This window comes from Xenopus laevis, chromosome 9_10L (genome assembly GCF_017654675.1).
Source record: "Xenopus laevis strain J_2021 chromosome 9_10L, Xenopus_laevis_v10.1, whole genome shotgun sequence".
In the NCBI taxonomy this organism is placed as follows: Eukaryota; Metazoa; Chordata; class Amphibia; order Anura; family Pipidae; genus Xenopus; species Xenopus laevis.
Window position 1 is genome coordinate 115929306 of NC_054387.1, and position 18151 is coordinate 115947456.

Here is an 18151-nt window from a genome sequence, read left to right on the forward strand (position 1 = left end):
TTCTTCCATTCCTATGGGATTTTTAGAGGTGTATTTATCAATGGATGAATGTTAGCGTCTGGCTACACAAGTAGATTCTGGGAGATTAGTCGCCCCAGCGACAAATCTCCTCTTCTTCGGGACGGCAATCTCCCCAAACTGCCTTACCCCTGCCCTCCGCCGGCTAAAATGAAAATCGCCTGGGGGCAGGCACACGCGACGCTTCGTTTTCCGAAGTTGCCTCACGAGGAGGGAAGTCGCTGGGGCGACTAATTTCCCCGAATCTGCTTGTGTGGCCAGACCTTTAGAGTTCACCATCTGATAAAAGCGCTTCTAAAATCCCATAGGAATGAATAGAGAGTGGAGGATTTTCCTTTCGTAAGCTCTAATTTCACAATGCCCCAATGTGTAAGCCCAAGCAGCTCACCATGTGTATCTTCCTGGAGCTTAGGAAGGTTGTAAGATCCACTCAGGATGTTGCTCTGCCTTCTCAAATTGTCCCCAAATGGATGCTGTCCCTTGGAAAGCACATAGTAAAACACACACCCTGCGGAGAATATGTCCACTGCTGCCGTCTGTTAAAAGCAGATCAATGGGGTCAGTGTAAGTTACAATTTATTATCACGTATTTATAAAGCCGCCAACATATTCCACAGTGTTGGACAATAGTAGATAGAAATGAATCTACAAATAAACAACCAACACAGAAGGTACCCTGGCACTTACAGCTTTTACCAGTTACTACCATGAAGATACGTACTGGATTTTGCTTGGGTCTGTCCCGTAGGACCTCTGGAGCGATCCATCCCTCCGTGCCAGGGATACCAGAGCGCAGGCTGAAGCTGTTCCTTCCAACGCTCAGCTTCTTGCACAGGCCAAAGTCTGAAATAACGGCTCGCAGCTTGCCATGGGCATTGGGGTAGGAGATAAGGATGTTGCATGGCTTGAGGTCCCTGTGCACTGTGACAAATACGGCCTTCGTTAGTATAGGAAAGTAGAAACTTCCATAATAAAAAACACAAAAAAGAGGCTTTACCACTCCTATCCCTACGACATTATTTTCAGCCTACTGGCCGTATGTGTAACATTTTGTAGGTTTAAAAATGTCATCTGCTAATGAACATGTCAGCAAGATGAGGAAATGAAGAATAGAGACCCACAGTTCTTTACTTCCTTCTGTTCTGATCATTCCTATCATTCAACAGGTGTTGACAATCCAGAGATCTGGGAGAGTAGCAGTGTTTTGATCACCACCCCAGTGTTCCACGGCCCTTCGTAGTTTTAAACGTGAACATTATACCTGGTAGGTTAACATGTCATTTATAGATTATTATCCTACAGTGTTGTGCCACAATGTTTTTCCTTGCATACCTGGATATCCCTTCATGCTAAGGGTTAAAGATATTAGAACTGCCTCGATGAAACTAGGATGTACAAATGATCTTGCATGCCACTGCTTTGGTACAGTTAGATGTAGTGCCATGGATTCTGTTAATATTTTCTTTCTGCACATCTAGACAGGGCCCAGTGTTCAGAGACACCCCAGCTAACCTCCTCCCAAAGCTGATTTAGAACGTGAAAAATTACACTTTACACTTCAATAGTTAAAAAAATGATCACACAGAAAATAGAAAGTGATTTAAAAAAAAGTATTTGTAGGGACCTATAGGATATCCTATCCCTATAGAGTTAATCCCCTACCGTTTGTATGTAGTTCTCTTTTCCCTTGTTATTGGGCCAAGCCCTTGTAACTGGTAAAGTGTAACACCCACACCTATTGGACAAAGAGTGTAATGACACTCCCCTGCCTCACTGCTATATAGTGTGTGCAGGGAGTGTCCTCTTCCTCTTTGGCTCCTGGTGCTGCTGCTAGGTGAATCTCCATTGAGCCTGGGATCACCATAGGCCCCAGTAAAGCCTTTACCCTAAAGGGACCTGACACCTTTAGTGCTAAGTCGGGGACCAGGTAAACCCCGTGAACGAGGACCAGCTAAAATAGTAAGATACTGTTATAGTTCTCTCTAGGAGAGAAAGACAGAGAGGTGTAGCAGAAAGAGCAGCTGTCGCTCCAACGAGGATTTGTAGTAGGGAGTAGCTTCCCACAAGGCCTGTTTGCCTTTAGAGCAGGGAACTCAGTTGTTAGGGCAGTAGGTGAGCAAAGGACTACCTGACCCCTACCTGATTGATCCCGATCCCCTCACTGTGCAACGTCGGTTGAACTGGGATTTGATATACACCTATCTGCAATATCCTTTGGGAGTCGCATCTGTTTGACTGTGAACCTTTACTGTCCAAAGTGATTCCATCTGCTGTGTCCTCAGAACTGTTGTAAGTAAACCTGTGGTCATTTGCCTTTGGCATAATAAACCTGTGCTCCTGTTTAACCTTTCAAAAGAACCTCCTGGCGTCCATTCTTCTATTTGCACTTATATGCCTGTGAGTTGTAGTTCAACTACAGTTTAAAGGGGAAGCTTCCATTTGGCGAAGGCTCTGCCCTGGGTGATGATTCGCAATGTAACCCATGCTCACTACCTAGCTGGTCACCCTTAACTCCTAATTGGCAGAATAGGCCAAGAAAGCGTTACATTTTGGCGCCCAACGTGGGGCCCCGCCCCTAAATCCAGGCTATTTTTGTATTTTTGTGATTTAGTGTTTTGGTGCACTGTCGCTTTAAATTTTCGTGACAGGCGGCGGACCTGATTGGCAAAAGGCTGCCTGCACGTCTTTTTCTACTAAATTTGCTAGGTATTTTTCCCCTAGTATCTCAGGGCCGTGGGTTCGGGCTTGGAGGTTCTATTCCCGATACACGAGCCTGCGCCATAGCTCAAGTCTCGCTAGCGCGAGATTTAGCTGGCGCCAATCTTTTTCCCGCGCAGTAATTGTTGGCGCGCTTTGGGAGTAAGGCGGTCCCTGACGTCACGTCCCGCCGCCATTTTGTACAGGAGTTTCCTAGAAGACGGATGCGTGTGCTACAGCTCCCTTCTACATTGGGATCAAACCTTAGCGGCTGCTACAGGCTTATGCCCTACAACTCCTCTACATCTCAGCGGTACCAGCTACTTTACAGTTTCTCATTTCAGCGAACCGGAGGATTTCTACACCGCTCCTGGTTCAAGAGGCTGCACCACCACGGACCACGGCTGTGGCCCATCCACGTGCAGACCTTCCGGACTTCACTACTGACTGCCCTGCGGCTGCGGGCATAGTGGAGGACTATTCTACATTCTTCATTCCGGTAAAACCCTTTTCAGTTATTATGGCTGACCATTCCTGGGAGGGTTGGGCGGATGCGGAGGAGAACCTATCTGGAGCTCCGTTGTTCTCGGAAAAGGACATAGAAGATGTAGACTTTGGCCTTAGATATATTTGGGCCGGGACATATGGAGAAAAACTAAATGTCCACTATAACCGGATAGTTGTTCCCTATTGCGGGCACTGTACCCGTGAGCTATCCACAGAGACCTGTAATTTCCACTCATCGTGCCCTCATTGTTTTCACGAGTGCTGGTTAGGTCCCTATGTACTTTATGCTGATCCTAAAAAGGGCATAAAGACAAAATCCATCGCTACAGACACAGATGGACTGTCTTCAGTGTCAGGAGACTCTGCTCCTGCACCTGTTCCCGCATATCCTCTTCACTTCTCCTCAGGGTGTCCACCCAGCAAGCAAAGCCTGATCGTTCCTATAAAGGCTTTGTCTATTTCACATGGAGTAGGCGCTAGTGGGGATGCAGCCACAAAAAGTGAGGAAACACGTGTTCCACCCAGAGGGAGGGGGAGTACTATGCGCAGGAACCCTGATATTGTACCTAGGCCTATCACTCCTAGGCCGGCCACACCCAAGCCTGCCATGCCTATGCCTGCTACTCCAAAGCCAACCACTGCACCAAAGGATGAGGCTTCATCCACAGTGGTTCCATCAGAGCATTCCAGTTCTCAGCAGCCTGTTGCCTGCTTGTCAACACCCTTGCTTTCTCCAGAGGCACAAGGTTTCTGGGTCGCTCAGGGAAGGGCCGATCCCAAGAAGGCACGCACAGTTTCAAGGGTGCAACGTATCATCAATGCCCGTGTGCGTGACCGTTGGGGATATCCAATGCCCTATGCACCTGAGTGGGTTTATGACGAAGTAGAGAAGAATTTGGAAGAATGGCTTTATGGAGAACTTTTAAGGAAAACAGATGTGGGACCCAAGGGATTGTTTCAAAGCGATCCACAGAAGCGGCAGCGTGACATGGTCTTCCTCTGTGACACCCTCAGCGAATGGTGGTATGGGCGTACCATCTTAAAGCACCATGTTAAAAGTTGTGGGAAGTTTCAAGAGGACCGTTTCTTCAGCTTGTCAACCACTCTGCCTAATGGAGGGAAGGTAGATAAGCCTCACCCTTCTTACTATCTATCCTATGAACATACCTTGGAAAAGTATGGGATGATTTCTTAAGCTGTCCACAGTGGATCCGGCTGGACCCTGTGTGTTGTAACTTTTCAGTATGCCTCTAAGAGTGAGAATTCCTCTTAGAGATGATTTGTTTACACTTGAGGACGTCGTTTGATTGCCCCAAGTTTTGGGCCTTCTTCATTGTTCTTCAAGATTGATGCCCCAAGTTTTGGGCCTTCTTCATTGTTTTGTTCACTCATTGTTCCATTTCTGGACTTCTGAACATTGTCTGGAACTTGTAAATAGTTGGGTTCATGAGACAAAGACTGCTGAGCCCCCACCAAAAACTCTTCTACCTCTAACTACTCGCTGAGTAGCACCTTTATTCTTCACCTTACTGCTCCCCAAGTGGCTCTCAGTGACTTTGTACACTTGGGTAGGGGGGGGGTGTGATATGAATAAAGCTTTTGGTTATGGTGGGGTCATGTAACTCAACTGCAATAAAAATGAGTGTTCATGTGTGAAAAGAAATCTATGCTAATTTTTCTTTTCAGCCAAGCCTGTGCTTGGACCTCCTGATACGCTATGGAAGGTTCAAGTGTCGTAAGTTAAGTGCCTGAGTGTTCCTTTAAGGACCTCATGAATGTAATAAAGTTATGCAACTGAAGTTATTTGCACTGAAACTTATCCAATACAGTATTGCACTTTTGCTCTTTACTGTTCTTTTCTCCACAGTACCCATTGTTACCAGGTATTCCTCAGGAGGGGATACCAGAAGAGTGATGTTCAATGGTATTGTTGGTTTGCACTTATATATTCACTTTGTTACTATTGTGTCTATATCATTTCACCATTGTCGGGACGAAATGGATTTTTCCCCCGGGTGTATGTAGGGACCTATAGGATATCCTATCCCTATAGAGTTAATCCCCTACCGTTTGTATGTAGTTCTCTTTTCCCTTGTTATTGGGCCAAGCCCTTGTAACTGGTAAAGTGTAACACCCACACCTATTGGACAAAGAGTGTAATGACACTCCCCTGCCTCACTGCTATATAGTGTGTGCAGGGAGTGTCCTCTTCCTCTTTGGCTCCTGGTGCTGCTGCTAGGTGAATCTCCATTGAGCCTGGGATCACCATAGGCCCCAGTAAAGCCTTTACCCTAAAGGGACCTGACACCTTTAGTGCTAAGTCGGGGACCAGGTAAACCCCGTGAACGAGGACCAGCTAAAATAGTAAGATACTGTTATAGTTCTCTCTAGGAGAGAAAGACAGAGAGGTGTAGCAGAAAGAGCAGCTGTCGCTCCAACGAGGATTTGTAGTAGGGAGTAGCTTCCCACAAGGCCTGTTTGCCTTTAGAGCAGGGAACTCAGTTGTTAGGGCAGTAGGTGAGCAAAGGACTACCTGACCCCTACCTGATTGATCCCGATCCCCTCACTGTGCAACGTCGGTTGAACTGGGATTTGATATACACCTATCTGCAATATCCTTTGGGAGTCGCATCTGTTTGACTGTGAACCTTTACTGTCCAAAGTGATTCCATCTGCTGTGTCCTCAGAACTGTTGTAAGTAAACCTGTGGTCATTTGCCTTTGGCATAATAAACCTGTGCTCCTGTTTAACCTTTCAAAAGAACCTCCTGGCGTCCATTCTTCTATTTGCACTTATATGCCTGTGAGTTGTAGTTCAACTACAGTTTAAAGGGGAAGCTTCCATTTGGCGAAGGCTCTGCCCTGGGTGATGATTCGCAATGTAACCCATGCTCACTACCTAGCTGGTCACCCTTAACTCCTAATTGGCAGAATAGGCCAAGAAAGCGTTACATATTTATTTCTGGTGATCTGCCAGAAACAAACTGAACTGAAAAAAGTGTTGGAAGTTGAACAAGCCTATGATTAATGTTAACTACAGAACTTAAATATTGCATGCATCACACACCCGGCACTCCCACTAGCACTAGGTTTTCGTCATATGATTCGGATGCAATAAAGGGACTTGATTGAGTGGTAAGAACGGATGCCTGCAGTTCCACCGATACCCAAGTAGAATGACCAGGTTGATTAAAGCAATACACATCAGTATAAAGATAAACAGAGAGAAGAAATGTTCTGTGCACCCAGCGAGCTACACCCTTATATTTTACTGTCTTTTCACGGGAAAATAAATGGAAGATACACTTTGCAGGTAATCAGGGAAAATGTAAATTTACAGATTAGCAAACTGATACACTTATGATTATAGGTTTTATTATCTCTCACCAATGTTAAGGGAGTGTAAGTGGGCGAGTCCAGACATGGTCTGATGCAGAAGTGTTACTGAATCAAGGCCAGATCGATGGAAATCAGGATTCTTCATGTACTGTAGGAGGAAGTAAGACACTGTGAAATGCAATAAATATCCTTATTATCACCCTCGCCGACAGCCCCACTAACCTTCTAAATGTGTAAATTATAAACACACACACAGGTATGTGAACCCTTTCTCCAAAAAGCAGTTTTAGGATGGTCATCTAAGGAGGGAGCAAATAATTCTATTTTCTAAAATAAGTTTCCTTTTCTCTGTATTAATAAAACAGTAGCTTGTACTTGATGAATCCATATTGGTGCCCAGAATAACAATGAGCCATTACTCCAACTCTCCCTGCTGCTCTCCAAAACCATGACCCTATCACCACCAGTTTCTTAGGCTCTAAGTTCTAAGTCCTTTTGTGATACTGTACAATGGGTTTTCATTCCATATGACTCCAAATCTCCTCAGTTCCTGGAACCCCAGGGTGGTTGCCAGCCTTTCTATTTATGTCCCCTGGCTAATCTTCTCTTAGTGCTCCCATCCCTCGTCCCAGGCTTCTCCCCCAGTATTTATCCGGCTTCCTCACCTCCTGCAGAGTGGCCGCACACAGCTCCAGTGCAATATAACAGAAGAGCTTGTCACTCTCAGTGCAATAGTAGCGAATAACATTCGGGTGCTCATCTGATTCCCGCAGCAACTGAACCTCTCGATCTGCAAGTGTGAAGCTCTCTGATAGGATCCTCTTCACTGCCACCGCCCTATCATCAAATGTGCCTCTGCCAATGAACAAATTTACCTTAGTTCCCTCCTTATCTTATATTTCGCAGAATAGACAAATGTCTGCAGCAGCAGGAAACAGACTAAAGCTAAGGCCAGATGTTGTGGAGAAAGCAGACCGAAAATCCGCTCCTCAATGTGCGCTGCCCTCAAAAAATTGCCTGGCCTGGGTGCAGACATTCATGGCATATTTCGGTGCTGAAATGTGAGGTTTTGCATTTTGCGCTGAAATCCACCGCATCTGCCTGCAGCTGAATACATGGCTTGGGCTCGGGTACAGATAGACGCAGAGGAGCAGATTCTCGGCCTGATCTGCAACATTGGCCCTAGCCTAAAGAGGTGCTCAATAATGTTCTGCTATACCATTTCATCTGTGGCACTCCCAGATATTTATGTAAGCATGCTACTTCGCTTAGGGGCATGGGACACTTTTTGCCTTCAGTAGGGTTGCCACCTTTTCCTAAATTTTTTACCGGCTGGTGGGGGGAGGGAACAAAAAGGGGAGGAGTGTTACATAAAAGCGGCAGGTCATGATGTAAAAGGGGTGGGGCCACGGCTCAGAGATTCCAAGACGGAGGACAAAAGCTTAGTTTACAGGGGATTGGGGGCGGGCCGAGGGGGGTCTTTTAAGGGTATTATAAATCTACCGGCAGCTAAATTGCCGGTAAATTTGTAACACCGGCCCGGCCGTGGCAGGTGTTTTACCGGCTAGGCAGGTAAAATACCAGCTGGGTAGCAACCCTAATTATGGCTGATGCTAATTATGTGTGCAGGGACATTCTTGCCAGAAAATCAAGAAAGTCACAAAAACCCCACAAAATGAAAAGGATTTGTTTTCTGCAGAAAGTTTCATATAACACGACAGAGTCAGGAATTGCCTGTAAAATATATCCTTAGAAATGGTGTTTAGTGACGTCATGTGTGTCACAATTCATAGAAATAAAAAGTGTTTTAAAATAATATACTGGTCTACTTTTTACTTTGTTGACTTTGTTTAAGCAAATATAATTTTTTACAAACTGGGGGGTCCATTAATCCCTACATAACAAAATATTACACCACCTAAGCATCACCAGTTAAATACAAAACTCCCAGGTCTCCAAACACAGAACACAACATTAAGGGAGGGTCTACACTTCATGGAATCAATACGTTTGAAATATTATTATGCTGTAATAATTATTACACCCAGATTCATGGCTGCATGTGACATTGGAACCTGGGATAGTGGAGAAAATTTACCCTCACAAAGGTACATCATCATTCCAGACAGACATAGAAGAGGCTGCAATAATAACCAGAATTCAGTATTGAATACTCTGCATCTGTCCTACTCTGAAAGATTATAGACTGAATGAATGAGCTTTGAGTGTGCTGACTAAGTACTAGATTTAATCTTCACGATGTTACTAAGTGCTAAAAAAAACAGGAAGAAATCACTCACCGAAATACACAGGTCCCACCAGCACCATGACCCAAAACATCTTTAGGGGAAAAAGAGATTTTCCCCACTTGGATCTCATCGGCATCACTGGCTGCAGGAAAAGAGCACATGGCTGTCACTTTAAGTGAAATCACATTGTTTAGACGTAGAATGTTTTAACATCGGTCTGCTGCCCTTTGTGTTGTCTCATTCAGCTGTGTACTTGCATTTGTAAGAGGGCAAATTTATATCTGCCCGGAGGCCATTACAACTTCCCCTCCACTGGTTAATATGTGGCTTATTTACCTGCCTTGTGACATTAGAGAATTAATTTGTGTTTTCATACAGCATCTGGAGAGCTAGGGAAAGTTTTATTGCTTACAGAATACAATTCTGGTGGTGCAGGACTACAGTTCCCAGCATGCAGCACTGTGGTTATACTTGTACAGATGCTACGGGCAGCACTGTGGCTCAGTGGCTACCAATGTTGCCTTGCAGCATCAGGGTTAGGGTTGCCACCTTTATTAAAAATTTTTACCGGCCAGTGGGGGACGGGCACCAAAAGGGGCGGAGCTATGGGGGGTGTCGCTTAAAAGGGGCGGAGCTATGAGTCATATTGTTAAAAGGAGGCGGAGCTACGCGGCGTGCCACAAAAGGGGCGGAGCAACATCGCACAACACTGGAAAAAAGGTAAGTTATTTTGGAATTGGGGGCAGGCCAGGGGCTTTTTTTTAAAGTGTATTTCAAATTACCGGCAATTGCATTGCCGGTAAATTTGCAATACCGGCACCAGCCTTGGCAGGTGTTTTACCGGCTAGGCCGGTAAAAAACCGGCCGGGTGGCAACTCTAATCAGGGTCCCAGGTTTAAATCAACAGCATGGAGTTTGTATGTGGTCTTTCTGCTCTGGGTACTCAGGAAGAAACATCCAAAAGCAAAAAAAATAAAATACAAGTGGCTTTAGCGGCTTCTGACTGATTAACTCTAGTGTGCATTGTTTGTTCCTCACGAGGAAACTTTGGGCGACTTTGGAAAACAAATCACTCCGAGTGCCATTCCAACAGTGATTTCGATTCTAGCCGGCGGGGAGGCAGTTCTGGGAGATTAGTTGCCTGAAGAAGAAGCGGTTTGTCACTGGGCGACTAATATTCCCCAGTAGCTGCGTGTGTCCCTGCCCTAAGGACATGTTTAATGATATTTGTTTTTATCCAGTGAGTGGAAGGGGTTGGTTTGCTAGTTCTGCTTAACTGAGGTGGAGTAATTGAATTTTCCCTTATCACTCTCTGCAGGGTGTTGCTGCAGCAGATTATGGTCTTGTGACAATGACAACCCCTATCTTCAGCCAAGTGAAACTGGACTGTAAAAGGGATCCAGACAGCACCTACTTTTTTTGGGGGGTTTGTACCCTTATTGGGGCACCAGGATTGGCAGTATATTTTGACACCTATCACCCAGGGCATTCTATCAAATATTTTCTTTCATTATTTCAACTTGAGTAGATCAGTAAAAGATAATTGCTTATTTGTGGGATACTTTCTCCATGTTGCTAGGCAATATGTTTTGGGACCAGGCCAGGATTGGTAATCTCTGGATTCTGGCAAGAAGGTCTGCTGTAAATTGCCATATTACTATTTATAGGGCTGGTGGGGGCGTTTTGGGCCTCTGCGCACTTGAAATGCCAGGGCCTCTTTTGAATTTTATTACAATTTATTTATATAGCGCCAGTAGCGCCAGCATATTTTGCAGCGCTATAATAAGACCCCAACCACTCCTCCCTTACACAGTGCTGTGCTCACCTTCTGACTCCACACTCTCCTTCCTTAGTTTCCTGGTTCCGTTAGCTTGTACTACATCCGGCTGCCCACTTGACCTGCTGCTACTGCTCCGCCAACTATCGTGATCTTCTGAAAAAAATGATGTCTGGGCTGAACTAGAATGCCCCGGAGATGGGACTTCAGACGCCAGGTTCTGCTGGTTCTGAAGAAGCTGCAGTTTCTTTTCTAGCTCTTGCTGCAACTCTTGCTGCTGCCGACGCTGCTGCTCCTGCATCTGAAGCACCCATGGGTATTAGAGCAAGTACTTGGACAACTTATACAGCTATTACAATGCTACGTCTCAACTTCAAGATATACTGTAATTGTCACATGGATCCCCCTGCTTTAGCTCCTCCAGCTACAAGGGGTCACCAACTAAACACTGGGTATTATATTTTTAAATTGCTCAGCTTTATCTCACCTTGGGGTAGGTGAATGCAAAGAGGACCCAGCCTCCCAAGAGTAGGGTGAAGATGATCCCAAGGAGAACATTCATAACTGATGAGTCGGTCGGTACCATGTTCATTTCTTCCTTGCTTGTATCCACCTTTACATGCCTCTCAGTATCCCCTTGAGAGAGCCCATCCTGATTCTGAGGAGTCAGAAACTGGAAAAAAATAGACAAAATTACAAGGTTGGGCAACTAATATACTTCAAAGGTCTGTTGTACGAATCACAATAGGGAAAAAAGATAAATATATAGGAAGGCCGGTATTTTTTTACAGAAAAGGTGGCAACCCTATTCAAGACAGACCCCATCCTGGTCTGCTTATATATCCTATGATTCCCTAACGATTATCTCCATCCCAAAATCTTACATCATCAAAGAGTGTTCTTGGTGTAGATCCATGGATAATTGTCTCCGTGTCCCTCCGCAGGGTCTCAGGGAATGCACGCAGCATAGTTGTATGAACAACAGGTGGTAATTCATGGTGACCTGAGTTGAACAGGTTGAACAGATGGTCAGTGAAAGATAATTGTTTCTCATTATTATCTATCATTAAAATGTGGATTTGGTTATAAGTGGATAATGGTACAAGCCAGACCATTATAACTATCCAAAGGCTTATCTTAGGGTTTGCTGCATAAAGATGATAGACAGAGATAGGTGCGGTTCACTAAATGCTCGAATCATTTAAAAATCATTTAATAATCATTTATCATTATAAAGCAGTACCTTGTACTTGACCCAAACCAAGATAGAATTAATCCTTATTGGAAGCAAAACCAGCCTTTTTGGTTTATTTAATGTTTACATGATTTTCTAATAGACTTAAGGCATGAAGATCCAAATTACAGAAATATCCATTATCTGGAAAGCCCCTGGTCCCGAGCATTTTGGAAAACAGGTCCCATTCCTGTATCATTGGCTTTGGACTCTTACCTATGAGTAGCCACTGGTGTGCTGAGATGACACTACCCTGTGGGTATCTGACATCTGTATTGGATGTCACGTCAAACTTTGTGGATTCTTTCAATGTGACATCCTGAGTCGTGGGTCCATCCACCCGGGCTAGAGTGATACCGCGGGGCTAGGGACAACACAGAGCAAGGACTCATTTCTGCCATAATGTAAGAGACACATACCTATACAGACCTATCTCCTCACTCACATGTATAGCGGTCTCTCTATAGTGAATAATGTACTGTAAAATATAAGGATATTATAAATCACAGAGGAGTTTCATCACCATATAAAGGCATGAGGTTGAGTGCTTTTATACAGGTCATGGAACTCTGAGGTGACTTCTAATATCCTCTTATTAACTACACTGGGTACTTTATTTAGTATAAGCACCAATGAGAACTGATGACAACACCCAAGCACCATTTATAAAGGATATCATTTAAAGGACAATCATGGCTCTTATGTGTTATTTATTCATCTTTATGACCTGACCTTCGGCATCCCACAAATTTGGACCTAGATCTGGGAAGCATGGGAAAAAAACTGTCAATCTAACATATCAGCTTAGTCATTGACTAGCAATAAGAGCTTTGAAACTGATGGGGATCGAGCCTGTACCATTTGATTGGTTCTTACCACAACAGCGACTCCTTCGTGAATCATAGAACTGGTTGCGTAGAAACCGGTCACATGTTTCCCAACATACAGCGATGGCCTGAGCACAAAAACACATAGAAAGGTATCAGTGGATAAACTCATATAGTTCTGGGTATAGAAATTTCGTCTAAAATGGTTTAATCCACCCCAAGCCATGTTTATAGGCACATCAAAGTAGAGCCATTTTCTGATAACCACATTCATGGCCTAATGAGCCAACTAGTATTTCAACACAGTCCAACTGCGATCTCATCAAGTTCCAGACAGTTATGGATTGGGAAAATGGCCCATACACAGGCCAATGTAAATTTCCAACATGGACAAGAGAGGTTTAGGGCATCCAATGGCTGCCTGTGTAAGGGCAGCCCCATCTATATATCTCTGGAACAACTGTGTGTCCTCTCTCTCTCTCTCTCTCTCTCTCTCTCTCTTGCACTGGAGGACTTAGTGCAAATAAAACACCCAAACAATTATCTAATCCTAAAACTACTTACAGCAGATGGGTTTTGGTGCTGCTCAGTTGCTGGACGGCTTGGTAGTTCCATTTAATCAGACGGATGTCATGGGAATGAAAGGTCAGATAGCGTAGGGTTTCTGAGGCGACATTAAGATGTGGGATACGCCTCAGGCTATCCTGGTGCCACATAAAAAGCCCAACGACAGGGGAGCCATAATTCTGCATCCATAGCACCTCCCCACTGTCCCGGTCCGCTGTGACCAGCAGTCCGTCCCCAGTCGAGGTGAAGTGAGCCATCTCTGTTATGAAAGAGCAGTCAATGGTCACTTGCTGCATTGTGCCATGTGACTTATCCCATACTTATCAAAGGGTAAGGAGCCAACTCACCACAGAAGAGTACTCCAGAAGCCTATACAAATTAATATAGCTGTGAAGTATTTTTCTGATAGATTTTGTGGTGATTTGCCTCTTCACCCTTTAAGTTGAATATGCCCTGTTTCCTTTGCGCCCATCAGCACTCACTATAGTCATAGGCCTCGTCACACATCGGGGCAGAGTAGTCATGGAATGTGGCGTTCCAGCGCAGCTCTCGAGACTTTGTGTCATACATTGTGATCATGTACTCTGCACAAACAACACAACTAGATAAGTCATTCTTAGAAATACTCTTTATAAACATCTCTTCTATATTTACTTTTCTTTCCTCTTCCCCTTCCTACAATGCAGTGGCGTGTAATGTTTTCAGTAGAAGCCCCCAAACCCATGGTCTGTGCCCCCTAGGCACAAGAGATGGGTATAGCTATAGGAATATATTGGTTTAACTTGGTCATTCAGTCATAGTTCCAGGAACATCTAGACAGCAAATACATCTTCACCCCACATGCCGGGCTTTCGGGTGTTTCTAGGAGATCATTGGTCATTTCTTCAAATTACATGGGACTTGTATGGCAAAGGCCCACTTGGAACTCACGTGTGCGTCCAATGTACAGAAGAGGGGAAGATGGGCACAGGCCTTCGGAAGACTCTGTGGACAGGGTTGTTTGCTTTTCTCCTGACTTGGGATCCACAACAAACCAGGCATCTTGCTTTTTTCCTAGGGCAAAAACATAATCAAGGTTGTGAATCAGGAAAATGCCAGTGATTTTACAATAACATTATAAATATTAGTAACTCAGGCATTGTACAGCTACAATAATCCTTGCTTTATTACTTGTGGAATATAGAGGCCCGGCTCAAACAGGCTAAATGCAGCCCTTCGGTGCTTTGCTATGACCCCCCCATGTTATTTTCACAAAAAGAAAATTGGGTAATATTCGCCCCTTCTGAGTAGTCAGTGAGGTCCCTGAATATTCCCTGTGAATGATATAATGACAGATATCCACACATTGTGCTTACCTGTATATAGGATTCCGTCTGAGCTGCGGCAGGGAGAGGACTGGACTAACTCTTGGATAGTGAATGGTAATTTCTAAAGCAAAAAGGCAAATAAAATGTCACTAGACTGTGTCATATTTCACTTAAGATTTCTCTATAGTGCCCAATATATTTTAGCAGCACTACAGGCTTGCTAATAAAAAACATTTTCACTGTGTCACAGCCTGCACGGATACCCCTAAACAATACCCCGCATATTGCAATGTTTTTAGACGAATGCAAGTATTGCCATTGATGTCACTTACTGCACTTTTGTGTATTTAAATGTAACTGTAATATCTACTTTGTAGCCCCATCCTATCATTAGTCATTATTTGTTTTTTTGGATAACACCATTTAAAAGTTTAGCCTAGCTAATGTCAAGATTGTCTTTGCAGCTGTCCAGGCTCTCTTTATGTCACTCTGTAGTGTCATGAAGTTTTTACAAAGGAACAACCTCCTCCAACTCCTCACGCTCTGGCTGAGACTGACCAATGAATACAGTCCATAAGAAGAGATGTCATGTGATTACTTAGACTCATGGACTCTGTGTGAGTTGGCCAAGAGAAGAGCATTATTTAAAGTATAAGAAAACTACTGACTCTGGGTAACTGTTTGTCAGGTTTACAAAGCAATAAGTAATGATTTTGTCCCTTTATAGAGCCACGGGAAGTATCTTTCTACAGCATCAGCAGTTATATAGTGCTTTCCAGGTACCACGTTTCCTCCAACACATCAATCTCTCATCAGTCATTGCCTACATACTCATTTCCCTGGTTATATTTGGTCTCATTTCTATTCACTCACCATTAGTCCTTCCTTGTTTCTCCCACCTAGGATGTACAAGCTGCCATCACTGGGGTCCGGCAGGAATGCTGGCCTGGGGGACAAGAATTAAAACACAGGAAAGAAATGCACTTATTCCATAAATTCTCCAGTTACAAGCAGCATGTAAATAAATAGCAAATTCTCTTACCTCCATCCGCTGATTGAGCCAACCCTAATAGGTAGAACTATACAAAGCAACTACAGATCTTTATTTTAGACCCCCCCCCCCACCCAATAATGTGTTGGAATAACATAGTGATTTTGGCACTTACTCTGACACATACAGTGGGACTTGAATAACCGGATCTGAAACAGAACAAATTAAAGTACAAATTACATATTATGCCGTGTAGAAGGCTTTTAACAGAAATGATAAAATATATGAATGAATCAGCCGCTCCTTCATCTGTACTTTATTGCTGACACATTAGTGTAAATAATATGATGGCAGTCAATTTGTTTGCCTTCACAAGGAGTAACAGGTGTGAGACTAGCACTTGGCTAAAGGAATGCTGGAATACTCTGGATACGCTCTAACACGGTGGCCCCCAACCCTTTCTACCTGTGAGCCACATTTAGGCCCGAACTGGAAATCTTTGAATTGTGACAAATGTTAGAGGGGCAGCTCTAAGATGCCATAGGCAGTCACTATCTAGTGGGCTGTTGGGAGGGTTGTTTGGGTCTCTGTGTACCTGAAATGCTATTTTGAAAGCCAGTCCAAAATTCAAATTTTAAAAGAGTTGTGGAGCAACACAAGCAGCAGAATAGTTCCTGGGGGTGACAAATAAGGGCTGTGATTGGCCATTTGATAGCCCCTATGTGGACTGTCAGTCTACAGGAGACTCTGTTTGGCAATACACCAGTTTTTATACAACCAAAACTTGCCTCCAAGCCTGGAATTCAAAAATAAGCACCTGCTTTGAGGCCACTGGGAGCAACATCTAATGGTTTGGTGAGCAACATATTGCTAGGGAGCCAATGGTTGGGCATCACTGCACTTATATCTTCTCTTTCTTTTCCTATACATATGCTGGAACCGTTTATTGTATACACAGAATATGATTTTTTTCTGAATATTTATATATGTTATTTGCAGGTGCCATATTGGCTTTAAAGGCACTCTCTATACAAAGAAAGGATTGAGGTTTACATTTTCTAAGAAGTGAGTGCGCTTCCCTCTTTTATAGACAACGGGCTCGCTTAAACTCTCAAAATTTATATTGTACCAATATACCTCAGTAAAAGAATAGCTAAAAGAGAGGGGTCCTTTCAAACCATTTTAATGCTTCATACATATATAAAAGTTACTTGTTAGATGATAAAAGTTCCCACAGTTCTCTTGTCACTTATGTGTGCGTGAGATATCCAATATGTTGGAGTCTCTTCCAGATGAACACAGAGTATAAGTGCAGTAGTGGGTCATATGGATTGATGTTTAAACCTCCTAGTATCCAGAATCAGCACTTACCATCTTTGAGAGTCCACAGCACATTCCCGCTCTGCTTGCTGACAGCATGGAGGTTCCCATCTAATGTAGACACGAACAGCAGGGACTCTGGGAGAGAAACAGATGCCCCACCATCACACTGGAAGAGAGAGGCAACAATGAAATTTTAAACTGAACCGGGCACAACAGTATTTTAATATGCCACATGCACTCGAGTCACACGGGATTCTGGAGACATACAGAGATATTTGGAATACAGTAGCCCAATATAACACAACAGGCACAGTGCTGCACCAAGTATCAGGTGAAATGAACTGCCACTGAGTGATGCCAAATACAAGTTCATATACAATTAGGACAATAGCAAGCTATATTTCCCCATGGTTGAATTACAACAGTCTCAGTACAACACAGGCAGAAGTCAGGTTCCAAATACTTATCCAGCCTGCAGTTCCCCAGCTGTTGTTAAACTTCTACTCTCTGCATGCCCTGTGAGATGAGGTGGATGCAGGTTGGAGAGCTCGGATATAAATCTTCGGTGCACGAATAGAGATTCTACTGATTTCCGCCGGACGAAAGATGTAAGCACTCTCCACACATGATCCGAAAATCGTACAAATCCTCAATTCGTAAAATAGGATCTGTGCGTCTATGGCCAGCTTGAGTCTTTGGCTCTTGAGCCAATGATTGGATAATAACAGAAGACTGCATCAACAGGCAAAAGGAATTTATACACCAATGAGATTTATAAACCAGCCTGATAGACATCTGTCCAAACCCCAGTCAGATATCTGACAGGCCTTTTTTTTATGACCTTTGTCTCCCCATCAGCTCTACAGACTATTGACAACAGCAAGATACGAGTAATAATAGCAGGCCCCTGAAAATGCTGGTATAAGCCCACACAGGTCAAATCATAGAGAAGCAGTGCTGAACTACAGCAGAACACAAAGAGGGATGTACAGGTACTTCAATGTCCAATAGCTGCCTGGAAAAATCCCTATAACCCTCCTGAATCCTGTGACCTGTCTCAGACCCGGATTGTATGCAGAGGATTCCAGTCCCACACAAAGAAGACTAATTCAGGAAGCGTTAAAGGGGTTATTCACTTTCAGTATGATGCAGAGAGTGGTATTCAGAGATACTTTGCAATTTTTTTTCATTTTTTATTGTTTGTGATTTTTGAGTTATTTGTTTTTTTTTATTCAGCAGCTCTCCAGTTTGCAGTTTCAGCAATCTGGTTTCTAGGGTCCAAATTACTCTAACAACCATGCACCGATATGAATAAG

At 43.9% G+C, this 18151-nt stretch overlaps 1 protein-coding gene across 1 annotated transcript in view; it reads right to left on the reverse strand.

Annotated features, from left to right (window-relative positions):
• ern2.L (endoplasmic reticulum to nucleus signaling 2 L homeolog) overlaps positions 1 to 18151 on the reverse strand; it is a 28660-nt gene that overhangs the window by 5539 nt on the left and 4970 nt on the right. Inside the window, exons 3-19 of the mRNA XM_018236513.2 lie at positions 16884 to 17001; positions 15688 to 15721; positions 15395 to 15467; positions 14570 to 14642; positions 14145 to 14267; positions 13697 to 13798; positions 13212 to 13473; positions 12697 to 12775; positions 12037 to 12184; positions 11471 to 11589; positions 11074 to 11259; positions 10635 to 10887; positions 8861 to 8951; positions 7226 to 7415; positions 6609 to 6708; positions 740 to 939; positions 407 to 554 (exon numbers count right to left, since the gene is read on the reverse strand). Of these exons, the coding sequence (XP_018092002.1) occupies positions 407 to 554; positions 740 to 939; positions 6609 to 6708; positions 7226 to 7415; positions 8861 to 8951; positions 10635 to 10887; positions 11074 to 11259; positions 11471 to 11589; positions 12037 to 12184; positions 12697 to 12775; positions 13212 to 13473; positions 13697 to 13798; positions 14145 to 14267; positions 14570 to 14642; positions 15395 to 15467; positions 15688 to 15721; positions 16884 to 17001 (2299 nt within the window). The remainder of the gene's footprint in view (positions 1 to 406; positions 555 to 739; positions 940 to 6608; positions 6709 to 7225; positions 7416 to 8860; positions 8952 to 10634; positions 10888 to 11073; positions 11260 to 11470; positions 11590 to 12036; positions 12185 to 12696; positions 12776 to 13211; positions 13474 to 13696; positions 13799 to 14144; positions 14268 to 14569; positions 14643 to 15394; positions 15468 to 15687; positions 15722 to 16883; positions 17002 to 18151) is intronic.